Consider the following 21,914-nt stretch of genomic DNA (forward strand, 5'->3'; position numbering starts at 1 on the left):
TTCGCTTTTTAAAATAATATTTAAATATAATTATATATATAGATACACACTGAAATGTAGAGAGCGAGAGATGCGCACGTCACACACAGACACACACAGACACACACAGACAGACACACACACACAGACAGACACACACACAGACAGACACACACACAGACAGACACACACACAGACAGACACACACAGACAGACACACACACACACACAGACAGACACACACACAGACAGACACACACACAGACAGACACACACACAGACAGACACACACACAGACAGACACACACACAGACAGACACACACACAGACAGACACACACACAGACAGACACACACACAGACAGACACACACACAGACAGACACACACAGACAGACACAGACAGACACACACAGACAGACACACACAGACAGACAGACACACACACAGACAGACACACACACAGACAGACACACACAGACAGACAGACACACACACACAGACAGACACAGACAGACACACACACACAGACAGACACACACACACAGACAGACACAGACAGACACACACACACAGACACACACACAGACAGACACACACACACACACACAGACAGACACACAGACAGACACACACAGACACACACAGACACACACAGACACACACAGACAGACACACACACACACACAGACACACAGACCTGGGCGTAATATCAATACTCTGTGTACAATAAGTATCACTAGGAGAGTACCGAGTTCTAGGGTTCTGATCCAAAGCTGGCTCCAGAGAGGAGAAAGACACACAGAGCCATACACACAGACAGACACAGAGCCACACACACAGACACACACACAGACACACACAGAGACACACACACAGACAGACACATAGATACACACAGACCGACAGAGACACACAGACAGACACACACAGATCCACACACACAGACAGAGACAACAGAAACACACAAAGACACACAGACAGACACACAGATACAAACACAGATAGATACACACAGACAGACAGAGACACACAGACAAACACACACAGGCAGACACACACAGAAACAGAGACACACACACAAACACACACGCAGACAGACACAGACAGACAGAGACACAGACAGACACACAGACAGACACACAGAGAAAATGAGACGCACACACAAACACACACGCAGACAGAGACACACACACACCACTTTCCTTCACTCTCTATAACTTTCTTTTTCACTCTCCCTCACCCTTTCCCCTTCTCCCTCTCTATCACTCCAATGTCTCTCTCTCCTTTTCCACCCCCTCTCTCCTACTCTTTCACCCTCCCTCATTCCCTCTTTCTTTCTCTCCTCTCTCCCTTTCCCCTTCTCCCCCTCTCTCACTCCAATGTCTCTCTCTCCTCCTTCTCCTCCTCTCTCCCTCACTCTTCGCCATGAGTTGTTGACAGCTCCGGCAGTGAAAGGGTTAGCCCCTTTCTATTGCACCCAAGTCTGTATTCTGGGGCCGCCGCCGCCGTGTACAAAGTATTACAAGTACGTTAACATGCAAATGTGGCGGGCGGGATGGGCGTGACAGGCGGGCGGGGCGGGCGGGCGGGCGCGACAGGCGGGCGCGACGGGCGGGCAGGCGGGACAGGCAGGCGGGACAGGCAGGCAGGCGGGACAGGCGGGCGGGACAGGCGGGGGCGGGACAGGCGGGGGCGGGGCAGGCGGGGGCGGGACAGGCGGGGGCGGGACAGGCGGGGGCAGGCGGACGGGGCGGGACAGGCGGGCAGGGCAGGCGGCGGGACAGGCGGGTGGGACAGGTGGGCGGGGCAGAAAGGATCAGATTAAACAGCCGGTGAGCACAACCTTGGGAAAGAGAAAAAAGAAGAGAAGGAACATCAAGAAGCTAATACCCAGACTTACCCCCATATAACCACTACCCGAACTTACCCCTCTTACCCCCGTATAACCACTATCCGAACTTACCCCTCTTACCCCCCTTACCCCCGTATAACCACTATCCGAACTTACCCCTCTTACCCCCGTATAACCACTATCCGAACTTACCCCTCTTACCCCCGTATAACCACTATCCGAACTTACCCCTCTTACCCCCGTATAACCATTATCCGAACTTACCCCTCTTACCCCCGTATAACCACTACCCGAACTTACCCCTGTATAACCACTACCCGAACTTACCCCCGTATAACCACTACCCGAACTTACCCCCGTATAACCACTACCCGAACTTACCCCTGTATAACCACTACCCGAACTTACCCCCGTATAACCACTACCCGAACTTACCCCCGTATAACCACTACCCAAACTTACCCCCGTATAACCACTACCCGAACTTACCCCCGTATAACCACTACCCGAACTTACCCCCGTATAACCACTACCCGAACTTACCCCTGCATAACCACTACCCGAACTTACCCCCGTATAACCACTACCCGAACTTACCCCTGCATAACCACTACCCGAACTTACCCCCATATAACCACTACCCGAACTTACCCCCATATATCCACTACCCAAACTTACCCCCATATAACTACTACCCGAACTTACCCCCATATAACCACTACCCGAACTTACCCCCATATAACCACTACCCGAACTTACCCCCATATAACCACTACCCAAACTTACCCCCATATAACCACTACCCGAACTTACCCCCATATAACCACTACCCAAACTTACCCCCATATAACCACTACCCGAACTTACCCCCATATAACCACTACCCGAACTTACCCCCATATAACCACTACCCGAACTTACCCCCATATAACCACTACCCGAACTTACCCCTCTTACCCCCGTATAACCACTATCCGAACTTACCCCCATATAACCACTACCCGAACTTACCCCCATATAACCACTACCCGAACTTACCCCCATATAACCACTACCCGAACTTACACCTCTTACCCCCATATAACCACTACCCGAACTTACACCTCTTACCCCCATATAACCACTACCCGAACTTACCCCGATATAACCACAACCCGAACTTACACCTCTTACCCCATATAACCACTACCCGAACTTACCCCTCTTACCCCCGTATAACCACTATCCGAACTTACCCCATATAACCACTACCCGAACTTACCCCTCTTACCCCCCGTATAACCACTATCCGAACTTACCCCCATATAACCACTACCCGAACTTACACCTCTTACCCCCATATAACCACTACCCAAACTTACCCCTCTTACCCCTATAACCACTACCCGAACTTACCCCTCTTACCCCTATAACCACTACCCGAACTTACCCCTCTTACCCCTATAACCACTACCCGAACTTACCCCTCTTACCCCCATATAACCACTACCCGAATTTACCCCTCTTACCCCCATATAACCACTACCCGAACTTACCCCTCTTACCCCCATATAACCACTACCCGAACTTACCCCTCTTACCCCCATATAACCACAACCCGAACTTACCCCTTACCCCATATAACCACTACCCGAACTTACCCCCATATAACCACTACCCAAACTTACCCCTCTTAGCCCCATATAACCCCTACCCCAACTTACCCCATATAACCAGTACCCGAACTTACCCCTCTTACCCCCATATAACCACTACCCGAACGTACCCCTCTAACCCCCATATAACCACTACCCGAACTTACCCCTCTTACCCCCGTATAACCAGTACCCGAACTTACCCCCATATAACCACTACCCGAACTTACCCCTCTTACCCCCATATAACCACTACCCAAACTTACCCCTCTTACCCCCATATAACCACTACCTGAACTTACCCCTTTTACCCCCATATAACCACTACCCGAATTTACCCCCATATAACCACTACCCGAACTTACCTCTCTTACCCCCATATAACCACTACCCGAACTTACCCCCATATAACCACTACCCGAACTTACCCCCATATAACCACTACCCAAATTTACCCCTCTTACCCCCATATAACCACTACCAGAACTTACCCCTCTTACCCCCATATAACCACTACCAGAACTTACCCCTCTTACCCCCATATAACCACTATCCGAACTTACCCCTCTTACCCCCCTTACCCCTCTTACCCCTGTAGGAGAACGAGGCACAGGGACAGGCCGCAGAGGGAAGAGAAAGCGAGGCGGGGGGAGATATATCCAGCAAGAGAAAGCAAGACGGCGAGGCACAGGGACAGGCCGCAGAGGGAAGAGAAAGCGAGGCGGGGGGAGATATAAACCACAAGAGAAAGCAAGACGGCGAGGCAGAGGGACCCAGAGGAAAGGGTAAAGGTTTTATTTGTTTGAGCGCGGGACTAGCGTGTAAGCCAGTCCCTTCGCTCATCTTAAGGAGGGAGATGTCATGATAATGTCATGAGATATTGGGTATTTTTAATCCTTTTGGTGCTTGAGGGGTTAACGAGCTACACTTGTGTAACAAAATACCAAATGCTGGGTTTGAAACTGGTCAGGACTGTTTTCTGTCTGCTCTGAATTTCAAAGGAACTTACTCTGGGCGGGGGTCCATCCTGGATAGCCCACTCAAGGTGTCAATTGTTTTAATCAAAGAAGAGCAGCTTCAAAGTATTCTGTAGAAAGGGGTGGGCTTAAGGCACCGTCATAAGAAAGTATTGTATCTAAGTCTGGGGGAGATTGTTACAAGTCAGATCTGTCCAGGGGCATGCTTGGAAAGCATAGCAGACCTCATCTTCTGAACCAGTGCCTCTCTGGTAATGTACTGTATAGGATTTTCTGTTTTACCCCTTTTATTTTAAGAAGCTGCTCTGCCTTATATTGTAATTGTATGTTTATTTCGTAATACCTTTTCTGTAATTCTTGCACTGTATTTTTATATATTAAACCATTTGATAAGTAATGCTTTGGGCTCTGAATGAACTTTGTGCACGCTGGAGAGAATAACTTGCTAAATTCGGGCACATGTTACTACAGCGGATTTTGTGTTAAAGTGCATAGTTTTTCCTATAATAAACAGGGACCTGAGGCCCTGGCGGATATTTTAGTCTAAGATCTGTTATCATATCTGCATAACCTCAGGTGGTGGCAGTGGATGGTTATGATGTGCAATTGAGTAGGGGTTAATGCTAACTCGCTGGTTCCTTGCAGAGGAGAAAGGGGGGTTGCTAGAGAAGCCTTTGTGTATTAACCCTGGTTGCCTATCTAAAGTCACGTGCTCACTTGTGTGCTGTTCGTGGCGGTGGTATATTGGGACGGTTTGAGGAGAGATACAACCCATTTGAGGGACCCCTGAGTGGGTGAAGACTGGGTACGCTTGCGAGCGTCGGTATTAACCCTTATCCCGTATGCAGGTCGCGTGCTAGCAGGGGGTCTTACGTGACACCCCCATATAACCACTACCCAAACTCACCCCTCTTACCCCCATATAACCACTACCCAAACTCACCCCTCTTACCCCCATATAACCACTACCCGAACTTACCCCCATATAACCACTACCCGAACTTACCCCCATATAACCACTACCCTGACTTACCCCTCTTACCCCCATATAACCACTACCCTGACTTACCCCTCTTACCCCCATATAACCACTACCCGAACTTACCCCACTTACCCCCATATAACCACTACCCCAACTTACCCCTCTTACCCCCATATAACCACTACCCCAACTTACCCCTCTTACACCCACCCCAACTTACCCCTCTTACCCCCACCCCAACTTACCCCTCTTACCCCCATATAAGCACTACCCGAACTTACCCCTCTTACCCCCATATAACACCTCCCTATAACTCCTCCTATTACCCCATATAACACCTCCCTATAACCCCATATAACCGCTCTCTATAACTCCTCTTATTACCCCATATAACTGCTCCCTATAACTCCTGATATTATCCCATAAAACCACTCCCTATAACCTGTCCTATCGCCCCATATAACTGTGCCATGTAACTCCTCCTAATACCCCATATAACCGCTCCCTATAACTCCTCCTATTACTCCATATAACCTCTCCCTATAACCTGTCCTATTGCCCCATATAACTGTGCCATGTAACTCTTCCTATTACCCCATATAATCGCTCCCTATAACTCCTCCTATTACCCCATATAACCTCTCCCTATAACTCCTCCTATTACTCTATATAATCGCTCCCTATAACTCCTCCTATTACCCCATATAACCTCTCCCTATAACTCCTCCTATTACCCCATATAACCACTCCCTATAACTCCTACTATTACCCCATATACCCGCTCCCTATAACTCCTCCTATTACCCCATATAGCCACTCCCTATAACTCCTCCTATTACCCCATATAACCACTCATAACTCCTCCTATTACCCCATATAACCACTCCCTATAACTCCTCCTATTACCCCATATAACCGCTCCCTATAACTCCTCCTATTACCCCATATAACCACTCCCTATAACTCCTCCTATTACCCCATACAACCACTCCCTATAACTCCTCCTATTACCCCATATAACCACTCCCTATAACTCCTCCTATTACCCCATATAACCACTCCCTATAACTCCTATTACCCCATATAACCGCTCCCTATAACTCCTCCTATTACCCCATATAACCGCTCATAACTCCTCCTATTACCCATATAACCCCTCCCTATAACTCCTCCTATTACCCATATAACCGCTCCCTATAACTCTTCTTATTACCCCATATAACCGCTCCCTATAACTCCTCCTATTACCCATATAACCGCTCCCTATAACTCTTCTTATTACCCCATATAACCGCTCCCTATAACTCCTCCTATTGCCCCATCATTTTGGCATATCAGCTATATATAAGGATTAAGATATTATTAAGGGTGTGGGAACTTTATGCCGAAATCTGTAAACGAAAATTGCTGGAAATACAATATTATATATAAGTCAATGGAAATGACTAAATGGGTCTCTCTGACACACTATCTCTCTCTCTGACACACTGTCTCTCTCTCTCACACACTGTCTCTCTGACACACTGTCTCTCTCTCTGACACACTGTCTCTCTCTCTGACACACTGTCTCTCTCTCTGACACACTGTCTCTCTCTCTGACACACTGTCTCTCTCATACACTATCTCTCTCTCTGACACACTATCTCTCTCTCTGACACACTGTCTCTCTCCTGACTCTCTGACTCTCTCATATACTATCTCTCTCTGACACACTGTCTCTCTCATTCTCTCTCTTTCTCTCTCTCTCTCTCTCTCTCTCACACAAGGTGCAAGATTTGTATCCAGTATCATAAAGAACTTATTGTAATTTTAGAAACTCCTTCTGCAGGGAGCGTGAGAAGGAGGGGGGGTTGGGGGTTGAAGGGGGGGGGGGGGAAGAGAGGTTAGAAGACAGGGAGAGCGAGAAGAGAAGTAGAAAGAGGGGAGTAAGTGATGAATGGGGAGGAGAGCTGTCTCTAGAAGCTGATGGTCTGTATGTCAGGATATGGGGTATGTGAGCAGAGGGCTTCCCACAGGGGGTGACCCCCTCTGGTACTTACAGGTAGTATGAGTAGGAGGGTACTTACAGGTAGTATGAGTAGGAGGGTACTTACAGGTAGTATGAATAGGAGTACACATTTCTTCTAGAGGATGGAGAGCCATCACATGGGGGGGGCACCGAAAAACGGGGAAGAAAAAGAAAAAATAATTAGAGGTGACAGACTGACCTCCCCTAGGTGGCAGTGTAAGCGGGGCGTGACCTCCCCTAGGTGGTAGTGTAAGCAGGGCGTGACCTCCCCTAGGTGGTAGTGTAAGCAGGGCGTGACCTCCCCTAGGTGGCAGTGTAAGCAGGGCGTGACCTCCCATAGGTGGCAGTGTAAGCGGGGCGTGACCTCCCCTAGGTGGCAGTGTAAGCAGGGCGTGACCTCCCCTAGGTGGTAGTGTAAGCAGAGCGTGACCTCCCCTAGGTGGTAGTGTAAGCAGGGCGTGACCTCCCCTAGGTGGCAGTGTAAGCAGGGCGTGACCTCCCCTAGGGGGCAGTGTAAGCAGGGCGTGACCTCCCCTAGGTGGTAGTGTAAGCAGGGCGTGACCTCCCCTAGGTGGTAGTGTAAGCAGGGCGTGACCTCCCCTAGGTGGCAGTGTAAGCGGGGCGTGACCTCCCCTAGGTGGCAGTGTAAGCAGGGCGTGACCTCCCCTAGGTGGCAGTGTAAGCAGGGCGTGACCTCCCCTAGGTGGTAGTGTAAGCAGGGCGTGACCTCCCCTAGGTGGTAGTGTAAGCAGGGCGTGACCTCCCCTAGGTGGTAGTGTAAGCAGGGCGTGACCTCCCCTAGGTGGCAGTGTAAGCGGGGCGTGACCTCCCCTAGGTGGCAGTGTAAGCGGGGCGTGACCTCCCCTAGGTGTTAGTGTAAGCAGGGCGTGACCTCCCCTAGGTGGTAGTGTAAGCAGGGCGTGACCTCCCCTAGGTGGCAGTGTAAGCAGGGCGTGACCTCCCCTAGGTGGCAGTGTAAGCGGGGCTTAACCTCCCCTAGGTGGCAGTGTAAGCAGGGCGTGACCTCCCCTAGGGGGCAGTGTAAGCAGGGCGTGACCTCCCCTAGGTGGTAGTGTAAGCAGGGCGTGACCTCCCCTAGGTGGTAGTGGAAGCAGGGCGTGACCTCCCCTAGGTGGGTGTGTAAGCAGGGCGTGACCTCCCCTAGGTGGGTGTGTAAGCAGGGCGTGACCTCCCCTAAGTGGCAGTGTAAGCAGGGCGTGACCTCCCCTAGGTGGTAGTGTAAGCAGGGCGTGACCTCCCCTAGGTGGGTGTGTAAGCAGGGCGTGACCTCCCCTAGGTGGTAGTGTAAGCGGGGCGTGACCTCCCCTAGGTGGTAGTGTAAGTGGGGCGTGACCTCCCCTAGGTGGGTGTGTAGGTGGGTGTGTAAGCGGGGCATGACCTCCCCTAGGTGGTAGTGTAAGCAGGGCGTGACCTCCCCTAGGTGGCAGTGTAAGCAGGGCGTGACCTCCCCTAGGTGGCAGTGTAAGCAGCGAGTGACCTCCCCTAGGTGGCAGTGTAAGCAGGGCGTGACCTCCCCTAGGTGGCAGTGTAAGCAGGGCGTGACCTCCCCTAGGTGGTAGTGTAAGCGGGGCGTGCCCTCCCCTTGGTGGCAGTGTAAGCAGGGCGTGACCTCCCCTAGGTGGCAGTGTAAGCAGGGCGTGACCTCCCCTAGGTGGTAGTGTAAGCAGGGCGTGACCTCCCCTAGGTGGTAGTGTAAGCAGGGCGTGACCTCCCCTAGGTGGCAGTGTAAGCAGGGCGTGACCTCCCCTAGGTGGCAGTGTAAGCAGGGCGTGACCTCCCCTAGGTGGTAGTGTAAGCGGGGCGTGACCTCCCCTTGGTGGCAGTGTAAGCAGGGCGTGACCTCCCCTAGGTGGCAGTGTAAGCAGGGCGTGACCTCCCCTAGGTGGCAGTGTAAGCAGGGCGTGACCTCCCCTAGGTGGTAGTGTAAGCAGGGCGTGACCTCCCCTTGGTGGCAGTGTAAGCAGGGCGTGACCTCCCCTAGGTGGCAGTGTAAGCAGGGCGTGACCTCCCCTAGGTGGTAGTGTAAGCAGGGCGTGACCTCCCCTAGGTGGTAGTGTAAGCGGGGCGTGACCTCCCCTAGGTGGTAGTGTAAGCGGGGCGTGACCTCCCCTAGGTGGTAGTGTAAGCAGGGCGTGACCTCCCCTAGGTGGTAGTGTAAGCAGGGCGTGACCTCCCCTAGGTGGCAGTGTAAGCAGGGCGTGACCTCCCCTAGGTGGTAGTGTAAGCAGGGCGTGACCTCCCCTAGGTGGTAGTGTAAGCAGGGCGTGACCTCCCCTAGGTGGCAGTGTAAGCAGGGCGTGACCTCCCCTAGGTGGCAGTGTAAGCAGGGCGTGACCTCCCCTAGGTGGCAGTGTAAGCAGGGCGTGACCGCCCCTAGGTGGTAGTGTAAGCAGGGCGTGACCTCCCCTAGGTGGTAGTGTAAGCAGGGCGTGACCTCTCCTAGGTGGTAGTGTAAGCAGGGCGTGACCTCCCCTAGGTGGCAGTGTAAGCAGGGCGTGACCTCCCCTAGGTGGTAGTGTAAGCAGGGCGTGACCTCCCCTAGGTGGTAGTGTAAGCAGGGCGTGACCTCCCCTAGATGGTAGTGTAAGCGGGGCGTGACCTCCCCTAGGTGGCAGTGTAAGCAGGGCGTGACCTCCCTTAGGTGGTAGTGTAAGCAGGGCGTGACCTCTCCTAGGTGGCAGTGTAAGCGGGGCGTGACCTCCCCTAGGGGGTAGTGTAAGCAGGGCGTGACCTCCCCTAGGTGGTAGTGTAAGCAGGGCGTGACCTCCCCTAGATGGTAGTGTAAGCGGGGCGTGACCTCCCCTAGGTGGCAGTGTAAGCAGGGCGTGACCTCCCCTAGGTGGTAGTGTAAGCAGGGCGTGACCTCCCCTAGGTGGCAGTGTAAGCGGGGCGTGACCCCCCCTAGGTGGCAGTGTAAGCGGGGCGTGACCTCCCCTAGGTGGCAGTGTAAGCGGGGCGTGACCACCCCTAGGTGGCAGTGTAAGCGGGGCGTGACCTCCCCTAGGTGGCAGTGTAAGCGGGGCGTGACCTCCCCTAGGTGGCAGTGTAAGCAGGGCGTGACCTCCCCTAGGTGGCAGTGTAAGCAGGGCGTGACCTCCCCTAGGTGGTAGTGTAAGCAGGGCGTGACCTCCCCTAGGTGGTAGTGTAAGCAGGGCGTGACCTCCCCTAGGTGGTAGTGTAAGCAGGGCGTGACCTCCCCTAGGTGGTAGTGTAAGCAGGGCGTGACCTCCCCTAGGTGGCAGTGTAAGCAGGGCGTGACCTCCCCTAGGTGGTAGTGTAAGCAGGGCGTGACCTCCCCTAGGTGGTAGTGTAAGCAGGGCGTGACCTCCCCTAGGTGGTAGTGTAAGCAGGGCGTGACCTCCCCTAGGTGGTAGTGTAAGCAGGGCGTGACCTCCCCTAGGTGGCAGTGTAAGCAGGGCGTGACCTCCCCTAGGTGGCAGTGTAAGCGGGGCGTGACCTCCCCTAGGTGGTAGTGTAAGCAGGGCGTGACCTCCCCTAGGTGGTAGTGTAAGCAGGGCGTGACCTCCCCTAGGTGGTAGTGTAAGCAGGGCGTGACCTCCCCTAGGTGGTAGTGTAAGCAGGGCGTGACCTCCCCTAGGTGGTAGTGTAAGCGGGGCGTGACCTCCCCTAGGTGGTAGTGTAAGCGGGGCGTGACCTCCCCTAGGTGGTAGTGTAAGCGGGGCGTGACGTCCCCTAGGTGGTAGTGTAAGCAGGGCGTGACCTCCCCTAGGTGGCAGTGTAAGCAGGGCGTGACCTCCCCTAGGTGGTAGTGTAAGCAGGGCGTGACCTCCCCTAGGTGGTAGTGTAAGCAGGGCGTGACCTCCCCTAGGTGGCAGTGTAAGCAGGGCGTGACCTCCCCTAGGTGGCAGTGTAAGCAGGGCGTGACCTCCTCTAGGTGGCAGTGTAAGCGGGGCGTGACCTCCCCTAGGTGGCAGTGTAAGCAGGGCGTGACCTCCCCTAGGTGGTAGTGTAAGCAGGGCGTGACCTCCCCTAGGTGGTAGTGTAAGCAGGGCGTGACCTCCCCTAGGTGGTAGTGTAAGCAGGGCGTGACCTCCCCTAGGTGGCAGTGTAAGCAGGGCGTGACCTCCTCTAGGTGGCAGTGTAAGCAGGGCGTGACCTCTTCTAGGTGGCAGTGTAAGCAGGGCGTGACCTCCTCTAGGTGGCAGTGTAAGCGGGGCGTGACCTCCCCTAGGTGGTAGTGTAAGCAGGGCGTGACCTCCCCTAGGTGGTAGTGTAAGCAGGGCGTGACCTCCCCTAGGTGGTAGTGTAAGCAGGGCGTGACCTCCCCTAGGTGGTAGTGTAAGCAGGGCGTGACCTCCCCTAGGTGGCAGTGTAAGCAGGGCGTGACCTCCCCTAGGTGGCAGTGTAAGCAGGGCGTGACCTCCTCTAGGTGGCAGTGTAAGCGGGGCGTGACCTCCCCTAGGTGGTATTGTAAGCAGGGCGTGACCTCCCCTAGGTGGCAGTGTAAGCGGGGCGTGACCTCCCCTAGGTGGTATTGTAAGCAGGGCGTGACCTCCCCTAGGTGGCAGTGTAAGCGGGGCGTGACCTCCCCTAGGTGGTATTGTAAGCAGGGCGTGACCTCCCCTAGGTGGTAGTGTAAGCAGGGCGTGACCTCCCCTAGGTGGCAGTGTAAGCAGGGCGTGACCTCCCCTAGGTGGTATTGTAAGCAGGGCGTGACCTCCCCTAGGTGGCAGTGTAAGCGGGGCGTGACCTCCCCTAGGTGGCAGTGTAAGCGGGGCGTGACCTCCCCTAGGTGGCAGTGTAAGCGGGGCGTGACCTCCCCTAGGTGGTAGTGTAAGCGGGGCGTGACCTTCCCTAGGTGGCAGTGTAAGCGGGGCGTGACCTCCCCTAGGTGGCAGTGTAAGCAGGGCGTGACCTCCCCTAGGTGGCAGTGTAAGCGGGGCGTGACCTCCCCTAGGTGGTAGTGTAAGCGGGGCGTGACCTCCCCTAGGTGGTAGTGTAAGCAGGGCGTGACCTCCCCTAGGTGGTAGTGTAAGTAGGGCGTGACCTCCCCTAGGTGGTAGTGTAAGCAGGGCGTGACCTCCCCTAGGTGGTAGTGTAAGCAGGGCGTGACCTCCCCTAGGTGGCAGTGTAAGCAGGGCGTGACCTCCCCTAGGTGGCAGTGTAAGCAGGGCGTGACCTCCCCTAGGTGGCAGTGTAAGCAGGGCGTGACCTCCCCTAGGTGGTAGTGTAAGCAGGGCGTGACCTCCCCTAGGTGGTAGTGTAAGCAGGGCGTGACCTCCCCTAGGTGGTAGTGTAAGCAGGGCGTGACCTCCCCTAGGTGGTAGTGTAAGCAGGGCGTGACCTCCCCTAGGTGGCAGTGTAAGCAGGGCGTGACCTCCCCTAGGTGGTAGTGTAAGCAGGGCGTGACCTCCCCTAGGTGGGTGTGTAAGCAGGGCGTGACCTCCCCTAGGTGGGTGTGTAAGCAGGGCGTGACCTCCCCTAGGTGGTAGTGTAAGCAGGGCGTGACCTCCCCTAGGTGGGTGTGTAAACAGGGCGTGACCTCCCCTAGGTGGCAGTGTAAGCAGGGCGTGACCTCTTCTAGGTGGCAGTGTAAGCAGGGCGTGACCTCCTCTAGGTGGCAGTGTAAGCGGGGCGTGACCTCCCCTAGGTGGTAGTGTAAGCGGGGCGTGACCTCCCCTAGGTGGTAGTGTAAGCAGGGCGTGACCTCCCCTAGGTGGTAGTGTAAGCAGGGCGTGACCTCCCCTAGGTGGTAGTGTAAGCAGGGCGTGACCTCCCCTAGGTGGTAGTGTAAGCAGGGCGTGACCTCCCCTAGGTGGCAGTGTAAGCAGGGCGTGACCTCCCCTAGGTGGCAGTGTAAGCAGGGCGTGACCTCCTCTAGGTGGCAGTGTAAGCGGGGCGTGACCTCCCCTAGGTGGTATTGTAAGCAGGGCGTGACCTCCCCTAGGTGGCAGTGTAAGCGGGGCGTGACCTCCCCTAGGTGGTATTGTAAGCAGGGCGTGACCTCCCCTAGGTGGCAGTGTAAGCGGGGCGTGACCTCCCCTAGGTGGTATTGTAAGCAGGGCGTGACCTCCCCTAGGTGGTAGTGTAAGCAGGGCGTGACCTCCCCTAGGTGGCAGTGTAAGCAGGGCGTGACCTCCCCTAGGTGGTATTGTAAGCAGGGCGTGACCTCCCCTAGGTGGCAGTGTAAGCGGGGCGTGACCTCCCCTAGGTGGCAGTGTAAGCGGGGCGTGACCTCCCCTAGGTGGCAGTGTAAGCGGGGCGTGACCTCCCCTAGCTGGTAGTGTAAGCGGGGCGTGACCTTCCCTAGGTGGCAGTGTAAGCGGGGCGTGACCTCCACTAGGTGGCAGTGTAAGCAGGGCGTGACCTCCCCTAGGTGGCAGTGTAAGCGGGGCGTGACCTCCCCTAGGTGGTAGTGTAAGCGGGGCGTGACCTCCCCTAGGTGGTAGTGTAAGCAGGGCGTGACCTCCCCTAGGTGGTAGTGTAAGTAGGGCGTGACCTCCCCTAGGTGGTAGTGTAAGCAGGGCGTGACCTCCCCTAGGTGGTAGTGTAAGCAGGGCGTGACCTCCCCTAGGTGGCAGTGTAAGCAGGGCGTGACCTCCCCTAGGTGGCAGTGTAAGCAGGGCGTGACCTCCCCTAGGTGGCAGTGTAAGCAGGGCGTGACCTCCCCTAGGTGGTAGTGTAAGCAGGGCGTGACCTCCCCTAGGTGGTAGTGTAAGCAGGGCGTGACCTCCCCTAGGTGGTAGTGTAAGCAGGGCGTGACCTCCCCTAGGTGGTAGTGTAAGCAGGGCGTGACCTCCCCTAGGTGGCAGTGTAAGCAGGGCGTGACCTCCCCTAGGTGGTAGTGTAAGCAGGGCGTGACCTCCCCTAGGTGGGTGTGTAAGCAGGGCGTGACCTCCCCTAGGTGGGTGTGTAAGCAGGGCGTGACCTCCCCTAGGTGGTAGTGTAAGCAGGGCGTGACCTCCCCTAGGTGGGTGTGTAAACAGGGCGTGACCTCCCCTAGGTGGCAGTGTAAGCAGGGCGTGACCTCCCCTAGGTGGGTGTGTAAGCAGGGCGTGACCTCCCCTAGGTGGTAGTGTAAGCAGGGCGTGACCTCCCCTAGGTGGGTGTGTAAACAGGGCGTGACCTCCCCTAGGTGGTAGTGTAAGCAGGGCGTGACCTCCCCTAGGTGGGTGTGTAAGCAGGGCGTGACCTCCCCTAGGTGGTAATGTAAGCGGGGCGTGACCTCCCCTAGGTGGCAGTGTAAGCAGGGCGTGACCTCCCCTAGGTGGGTGTGTAAGCAGGGCGTGACCTCCCCTAGGTGGTAGTGTAAGCAGGGCGTGACCTCCCCTAGGTGGTAGTGTAAGCAGGGCGTGACCTCCCCTAGGTGGGTGTGTAAGCAGGGCGTGACCTCCCCTAGGTGGCAGTGTAAGCAGGGCGTGACCTCCCCTAGGTGGTAGTGTAAGCAGGGCGTGACCTCCCCTAGGTGGTAGTGTAAGCAGGGCGTGACCTCCCCTAGGTGGGTGTGTAAGCAGGGCGTGACCTCCCCTAGGTGGTAGTGTAAGCAGGGCGTGACCTCCCCTAGGTGGGTGTGTAAGCAGGGCGTGACCTCCCCTAGGTGGCAGTGTAAGCAGGGCGTGACCTCCCCTAGGTGGCAGTGTAAGCAGGGCGTGACCTCACAGCTATCTCGCACAGCTATCTCGCACAGCTATCTCTCACAAAAAGAAGAGCTATCTTTCCCTTTGATCTTTTTTCGCTACAGGGACAAGAATATGTATCGGGCACAATTGTTGGATCTTATGTTGTGCAGCAGTTATAGGAGATACAAAATATATCATAACTGACCTATAACTCTTTAACCACTGAACAAATTCACAAACTCCTACCGATACACACACACACACGCACCGATACACACACACACAGATACACAGACACACAGACACACCGACACCGACACACACCGATAAACATACACACTGATACACAGACACACACACAGATACGCAGACACACGGATACACAGCACACAGACACCAATACACTGGTACACAGATACACACACACAAACTGATACACACACACACACACACACACACACACTAATACACAGACACATTGATACACATACATACACACTGATACACACGGAGGAGACACACCAATGCACAGACAGACACACACTGATACAAACACAAAAACGCTGATGCACACACAAACACACATCGATACACGCATAGACACCCACTGATACACACGCAGACACACACGTCTATATACTCCTATATATCGTGACATTGGAAAGCTGAGCTGATCTGCATATATAGGCCCCCATTACTCTATATCTGCCTTTTACTGCTCTGCATCCACTGCTGGCCCCCAGTGTTACTCTCCCACACGCCCGAGTATCCCCCCTGTGTTACTCACATGCACGCCCATGTATCCCCCCTGTGTTTCTCACCCACACGCCCGAGTATCCCCCCTGTGTTACTCACATGCACGCCCATGTATCCCCCCTGTGTTTCTCACCCACACGCCCGAGTATCCCCCCTGTGTTACTCTCCCACACGCCCGAGTATCCCCCCTGTGTTACTCTCCCACACGCCCGAGTATCCCCCCTGTGTTACTCTCCCACACGCCCATGTATCCCCCCTGTGTTACTCTCCCACACGCCTGAGTATCCCCCCTGTGTTACTCTCCCACACCTCCAAGTATCCCCCCTGTATTACTCTCCCACAAGCCCTAGTATCCCCCCTGTGTTACTCTCCCACAAGCCCTAGTATCCCCCCTATGTTACTCTCTCACATGGCCGAGTATCGTAGTATGATGAAACAGAGGACACAGTGTTACACAGTTACATAGATACACAGTCACATAGATATATAGTCACATAGTCACATAGATAGTCACTTAGTCACATAGATACAGTCACATAGTCACATAGATACACAGTCACATAGTCACATAGATACACAGTCACACAGTCACATAGATATATAGTCACATAGTCACATAGATAGTCACTTAGTCACATAGATACAGTCACATAGTCACATAGATACACAGTCACATAGTCACATAGATACACAGTCACATAGTCACATAGATATATAGTCACAAACAGTAGTCACATAGATATAGTCACATAGTCACATACTCACATATACATAGTCACATAGATATATAGTCACAGTCACATAGATATAGTCACATAGTCAGATATACACAGTCACATAGTCACATAGATATATAGTCACATAGATACAGTCACATAGTCACATAGATACACAGTCACATTGTCACATAGATATATAGTCACATAGTCACATAGATACAGTCACATAGTCACATAGATATATAGTCACATAGTCACATAGATACAGTCACATAGTCACATAGATACAGTCACATAGATACATAGTCACATAGATACACAGTCACATAGTCACATATACACAGTCACACAGTCACATAGATATATAGTCACATAGTCACAGATACACAGTCACATAGATACAGTCACATAGTCATATAGATACAGTCACATAGTCACATATACACAGTCACACAGTCACATAGATATATAGTCACAGTCACATAGATACAGTCACATAGTCACATAGATACAGTCACATAGTCACATAGATACACAGTCACATAGTCACAGATATATAGTCACAGTCACATAGATACAGTCACATAGTCACATAGATACACAGTCACACAGTCACAGTCACATAGTCACATAGATACAGTCACATAGTCACATAGATACACAGTCACACAGTCACATAGATACACAGTCACACAGTCACACAGTCACATAGATACACAGTCACACAGTCACATAGATACACAGTCACAGAGATACACAGTCACATAGTCACATAGATACACAGTCACATAGTCACATAGATACACAGTCACATAGTCACATAGATACACAGTCACATAGATACAGTCCCATAGTCACATAGATACAGTCGCATAGTCACATAGATACACAGTAACAAAGTCACATAGATACACAGTCACAACGTCACATAGATACGCAGTCACAACGTCACATAGATACGCAGTCACAAAGTCCCATAGATACGCAGTCACAAAGTCCCATAGATACGCAGTCACAAAGTCACATAGATACGCAGTCACAAAGTCACATAGATACGCAGTCACAACGTCACATAGATACGCAGTCACAAAGTCACATAGATACGCAGTCAGTGTCACACAGTCACATAGATACAGTCACACAGTCACAAAGTCACATAGATACAGTCACACAGTCACATAGATACAGTCACACAGTCACATAGATACACAGTCACATAGATACACAGTCACATAGATACACAGTCACATAGATACACAGTCACATAGATACACAGTCACATAGATACACAGTCACATAGATACACAGTCACATAGATACACAGTCACATAGATACACAGTCACATAGATACGTAGATACACAGTCACATAGATACACAGTCACATAGATACACAGTCACATAGATACACAGTCACATAGATACACAGTCACATAGATACACAGTCACATAGATACACAGTCACAGTCACGTAGATACACAGTCACGTAGATACACAGTCACGTAGATACACAGTCACGTAGATACACAGTCACACAGTCACATAGATACACAGTCACACAGATACACAGTCACACAGTCACATAGATACACAGTCACACAGATACACAGTCACCTAGATACACAGTCACATAGATACACAGTCACATAGATACACAGTCACATAGATACACAGTCACATAGATACACAGTCACATAGATACACAGCCACGTAGATACACAGCCACGTAGATACACAGTCACACGTCACATAGATACACACAGTCACATAGATACACACAGTCACATAGATACACAGTCACGTAGATACACAGTCACGTAGATACACAGTCACGTAGATACACAGTCACGTAGATACACAGTCACGTAGATACACAGTCACGTAGATACACAGTCACGTAGATACACAGTCACGTAGATACACAGTCACGTAGATACACAGTCACGTAGATACACAGTCACGTAGATACACAGTCACAAAGATACACAGTCACATAGATACACAGTCACATAGATACACAGTCACATAGATACACAGTCACACAGATACACAGTCACCTAGATACACAGTCACACAGTCGCATAGATACACAGCCACGTAGATACACAGTCACACGTCACATAGATACACACAGTCACATAGATACACAGTCACCTAGATACACAGTCACACAGTCACATAGATACACACAGTCACATAGATACACACAGTCACACAGTCACATAGAGACAAAGGAGGGAGTGGGAAGAGGGGGGAGGAGGAGAGAGGGGGGGAGGGAGGAGAGAGGGAGAGGGGAGTTTCCGAATTCCATTAACCCTTTGTTAGAGCACCGCCAACAATTAACCCCTCCAGCGCTGGAGACACCTAGCACACACAGGTCAGTCCCCCCCCTTCACCTCCTCTTGATGGTCATCATGGCACCCAGCAGGATTATAATGAACATGAGCATGCCGGCGATGACCCCGGCCATCTGCACCGAGCCGTCCCCCTGCTTCTCCGGCTCCACCGCGTTGGTGTTCTGCGTGGAGGCCCCTTTAAGAGAAGGGGGGGGGGTAGGGAGACACGCGGTCAGATTGGGGGTCAAACCCTTAACGAGCCAATTAACACGACGTCCGAGGAGTCTCTGGGCCCCCGACCAATCAGGAGGCTGGATGAGGTTGGGGAGTCCCCTGTAATTGGCTGGGGGGGGGGGGGGGGAGAGCCAAATATAGCAACCCCCCCCCCCCATTCAGGGCCAGAAATGTGTAAGGGTCACTGAAGGGGTTAACTGAGACCATCTCTTCACTCTGCATATACAGCGCACCCTGTTATACAGCTCTCTGCATATACAGTGCACCCTGTTATACAGCGCTCTGCATATACAGTGCACCCTGTTATACAGCTCTCTGCATATACAGCGCACCCTGTTATACAGCTCTCTGCATATACAGTGCACCCTGTTATACAGCTCTCTGCATATACAGTGCACCCTGTTATACAGCGCTCTGCATATACAGTGCACCCTGTTATACAGCTCTCTGCATATACAGTGCACCCTGTTATACAGCGCTCTGCATGTACAGCGCACCCTGTTATACAGCGCTCTGCATATACAGAGCACCCTGTTATACAGTACAGCGCTCTGCATATACAGAGCACCCTGTTATACAGCACCATTAGTGTATACAGTGCACCCTGCATATACAGTGCACCTTATTATACAGCGCCCTGCATATACAAATCACCCTGTTATATAGCACCCTCTGTGTATACAGTGCCCCTCTGGGTATCAGGCTTTGCATGGGGTACATTCCCTGTGTATACAGTACCCCTCTGGGTATCAGGCTTTGCATGGGGTACATTCCCTGTGTATACAGTACCCCTCTGGGTATCAGGCTTTGCATGGGGTACATTCCCTGTGTATACAGTACCCCTCTGGGTATCAGGCTTTGCATGGGGTACATTCCCTGTGTATACAGTACCCCTCTGGGTATCAGGCTTTGCATGGAGTACATTCCCTGTGTATACAGTACCCCTCTGGGTATCAGGCTTTGCATGGGGTACATTCCCTGTGTATACAGATAATTTACCTTTGGTGACGAGACGGACACAGCTAATCTTTGTCTCCTGCGAAGAAGAGAGAGCCCGGTAACACAAGGGTAACCCAACCCCCTGCACTCTTCACTGAGGCTGCGTGTGTGTCAGTCTGATCTGTGGGTTTCAGTGTGTGTGCGTGTGTGTCAGTCTGCTCTGTGTGCATCAGACTTGTCAGTCTGTGTGTATCAGTCTGTGTATCAGTCTGCTCTGCGTGTATCTGTGTGTGTCAGTTTGTGTGCGTGTGTCAGTGTGTGTCAGTCTGCTCTGCGTGTATCACTGTGTGTGTGTCAGTCTGTGTGCGTGTGTCAGTGTGTGTCAGTCTGCTCTGTGTGTATCTGTGCGTGTGTCAGTCTGTGTGCGTGTGTCAGTGTGTGTCAGTCTGCTCTGCGTGTATCACTGTGTGTGTGTCAGTCTGTGTATCAGTCTGCTCTGCGTGTATCTGTGTGTCAGTTTGTGTGCGTGTGTCAGTGTGTGTCAGTCTGCTCTGCGTGTATCACTGTGTGTGTGTCAGTCTGTGTGCGTGTGTCAGTGTGTGTCAGTCTGCTCTGCATGTATCACTGTGTGTGTGTCAGTCTGTGTGCGTGTGTCAGTCTGCTCTGCGTGTATCTGTGCGTATGTCAGTCTGCTCTGCGTTGCGTGTATCTGTATGTGTCAGTATGTGTGTATCAGTGTGTGTGTCAGTCTGCTCTGTGTGCGTATCACTGTGCGTGTGTCAGTCTGCTCTGTGTGTGTATCACTGTGTGTGTGTCAGTCTGCTCTGTGTGTGTATCACTGTGTGTGTGTCAGTCTGCTCTGTGTGTGTATCACTGTGTGTGTGTCAGTCTGCTCTGTGTGTGTATCAATGTGCGTGTCAGTCTGCTCTGTGTGTGTATCAATGTGCGTGTCAGTCTGCTCTGTGTGTGTATCACTGTGTGTGTGTCAGTCTGTGTGTATCACTGTGTGTGTGTCAGTCTGTGTGTATCACTGTGCGTGTGTCAGTCTGCTCTGTGTGTTTATCACTGTGCGTGTGTCAGTCTGCTCTGTGTGTGTATCACTGTGTGTGTGTCAGTCTGTGTGTATCACTGTGTGTGTGTCAGTCTGTGTGTATCAGTCTGTGTGTATCACTGTGCGTGTGTCAGTCTGCTCTGTGTGTGTATCACTGTGCGTGTGTTAGTCTGCTCTGTGTGTGTCAGTCTGTGTGTATCACTGTGCGTGTGTCAGTCTGCTCTGTGTGTGTATCACTGTGCGTGCGTCAGTCTGCTCTGTGTGTGTATCAGTGTGCGTGTGTCAGTCTGCTCTGTGTGTGTATCACTGTGCGTCTGTCAGTCTGCTCTGTGTGTATCTGTGTGTGTATCAGTCTGCTCTGTGTGTATCTGTGTGTGTGTCAGTCTGCTCTGTGTGTATCTGTGTGTGTATCAGTCTGCTCTGTGTGTATCTGTGTGTGTATCAGTGTGCGTGAAATACTCAGGGCCTGGAAGACCAGTTGCCCCACCCGTTACCCCTCTCTTACCCCCTCGGCTGTGCTCAGGCCCTGGAAGTAGATCAGTTGCCCCCCCTCCCACTTTGTTACCCCTCTCTTACCCCCTCGGCCGTACTCTGGGCATGGAAGTAGACCAGTTGCCCCCCTCCCCCCCCTCTGTTGCCCCTCTCTCACCCCCTCGGCCGTACTCTGGGCCTGGAAGTAGACCAGTTGCCCCCCTCCCCCTGCCCCCCCCTCTGTTGCCCCTCTCTCACCCCCTCCGCCGTGCTTTTGGCCTGGAAGTAGACCAGTTGCCCCCCTCCCCCTGCCTCCCCCTCTGTTGCCCCTCTTTCACCCCTTCGGCTGTGCTCAGGCCCTGGAAGTAGATCAG

General features: G+C 52.7%; 1 protein-coding gene across 1 annotated transcript in view; it reads right to left on the reverse strand.

Moving 5' to 3' along the window:
* LOC142466640 (receptor-type tyrosine-protein phosphatase T-like) overlaps window positions 1-21,914 on the reverse strand; it is a 174,524-nt gene that overhangs the window by 5,410 nt on the left and 147,200 nt on the right. Inside the window, 3 exon segments of the mRNA XM_075571887.1 lie at window positions 7,519-7,548; window positions 18,906-19,041; window positions 20,079-20,115. Of these exon segments, the coding sequence (XP_075428002.1) occupies window positions 7,519-7,548; window positions 18,906-19,041; window positions 20,079-20,115 (203 nt within the window).

The sequence above is a fragment of the Ascaphus truei genome, chromosome 15 (genome assembly GCF_040206685.1).
Source record: "Ascaphus truei isolate aAscTru1 chromosome 15, aAscTru1.hap1, whole genome shotgun sequence".
NCBI classification, from domain to species: Eukaryota; Metazoa; Chordata; class Amphibia; order Anura; family Ascaphidae; genus Ascaphus; species Ascaphus truei.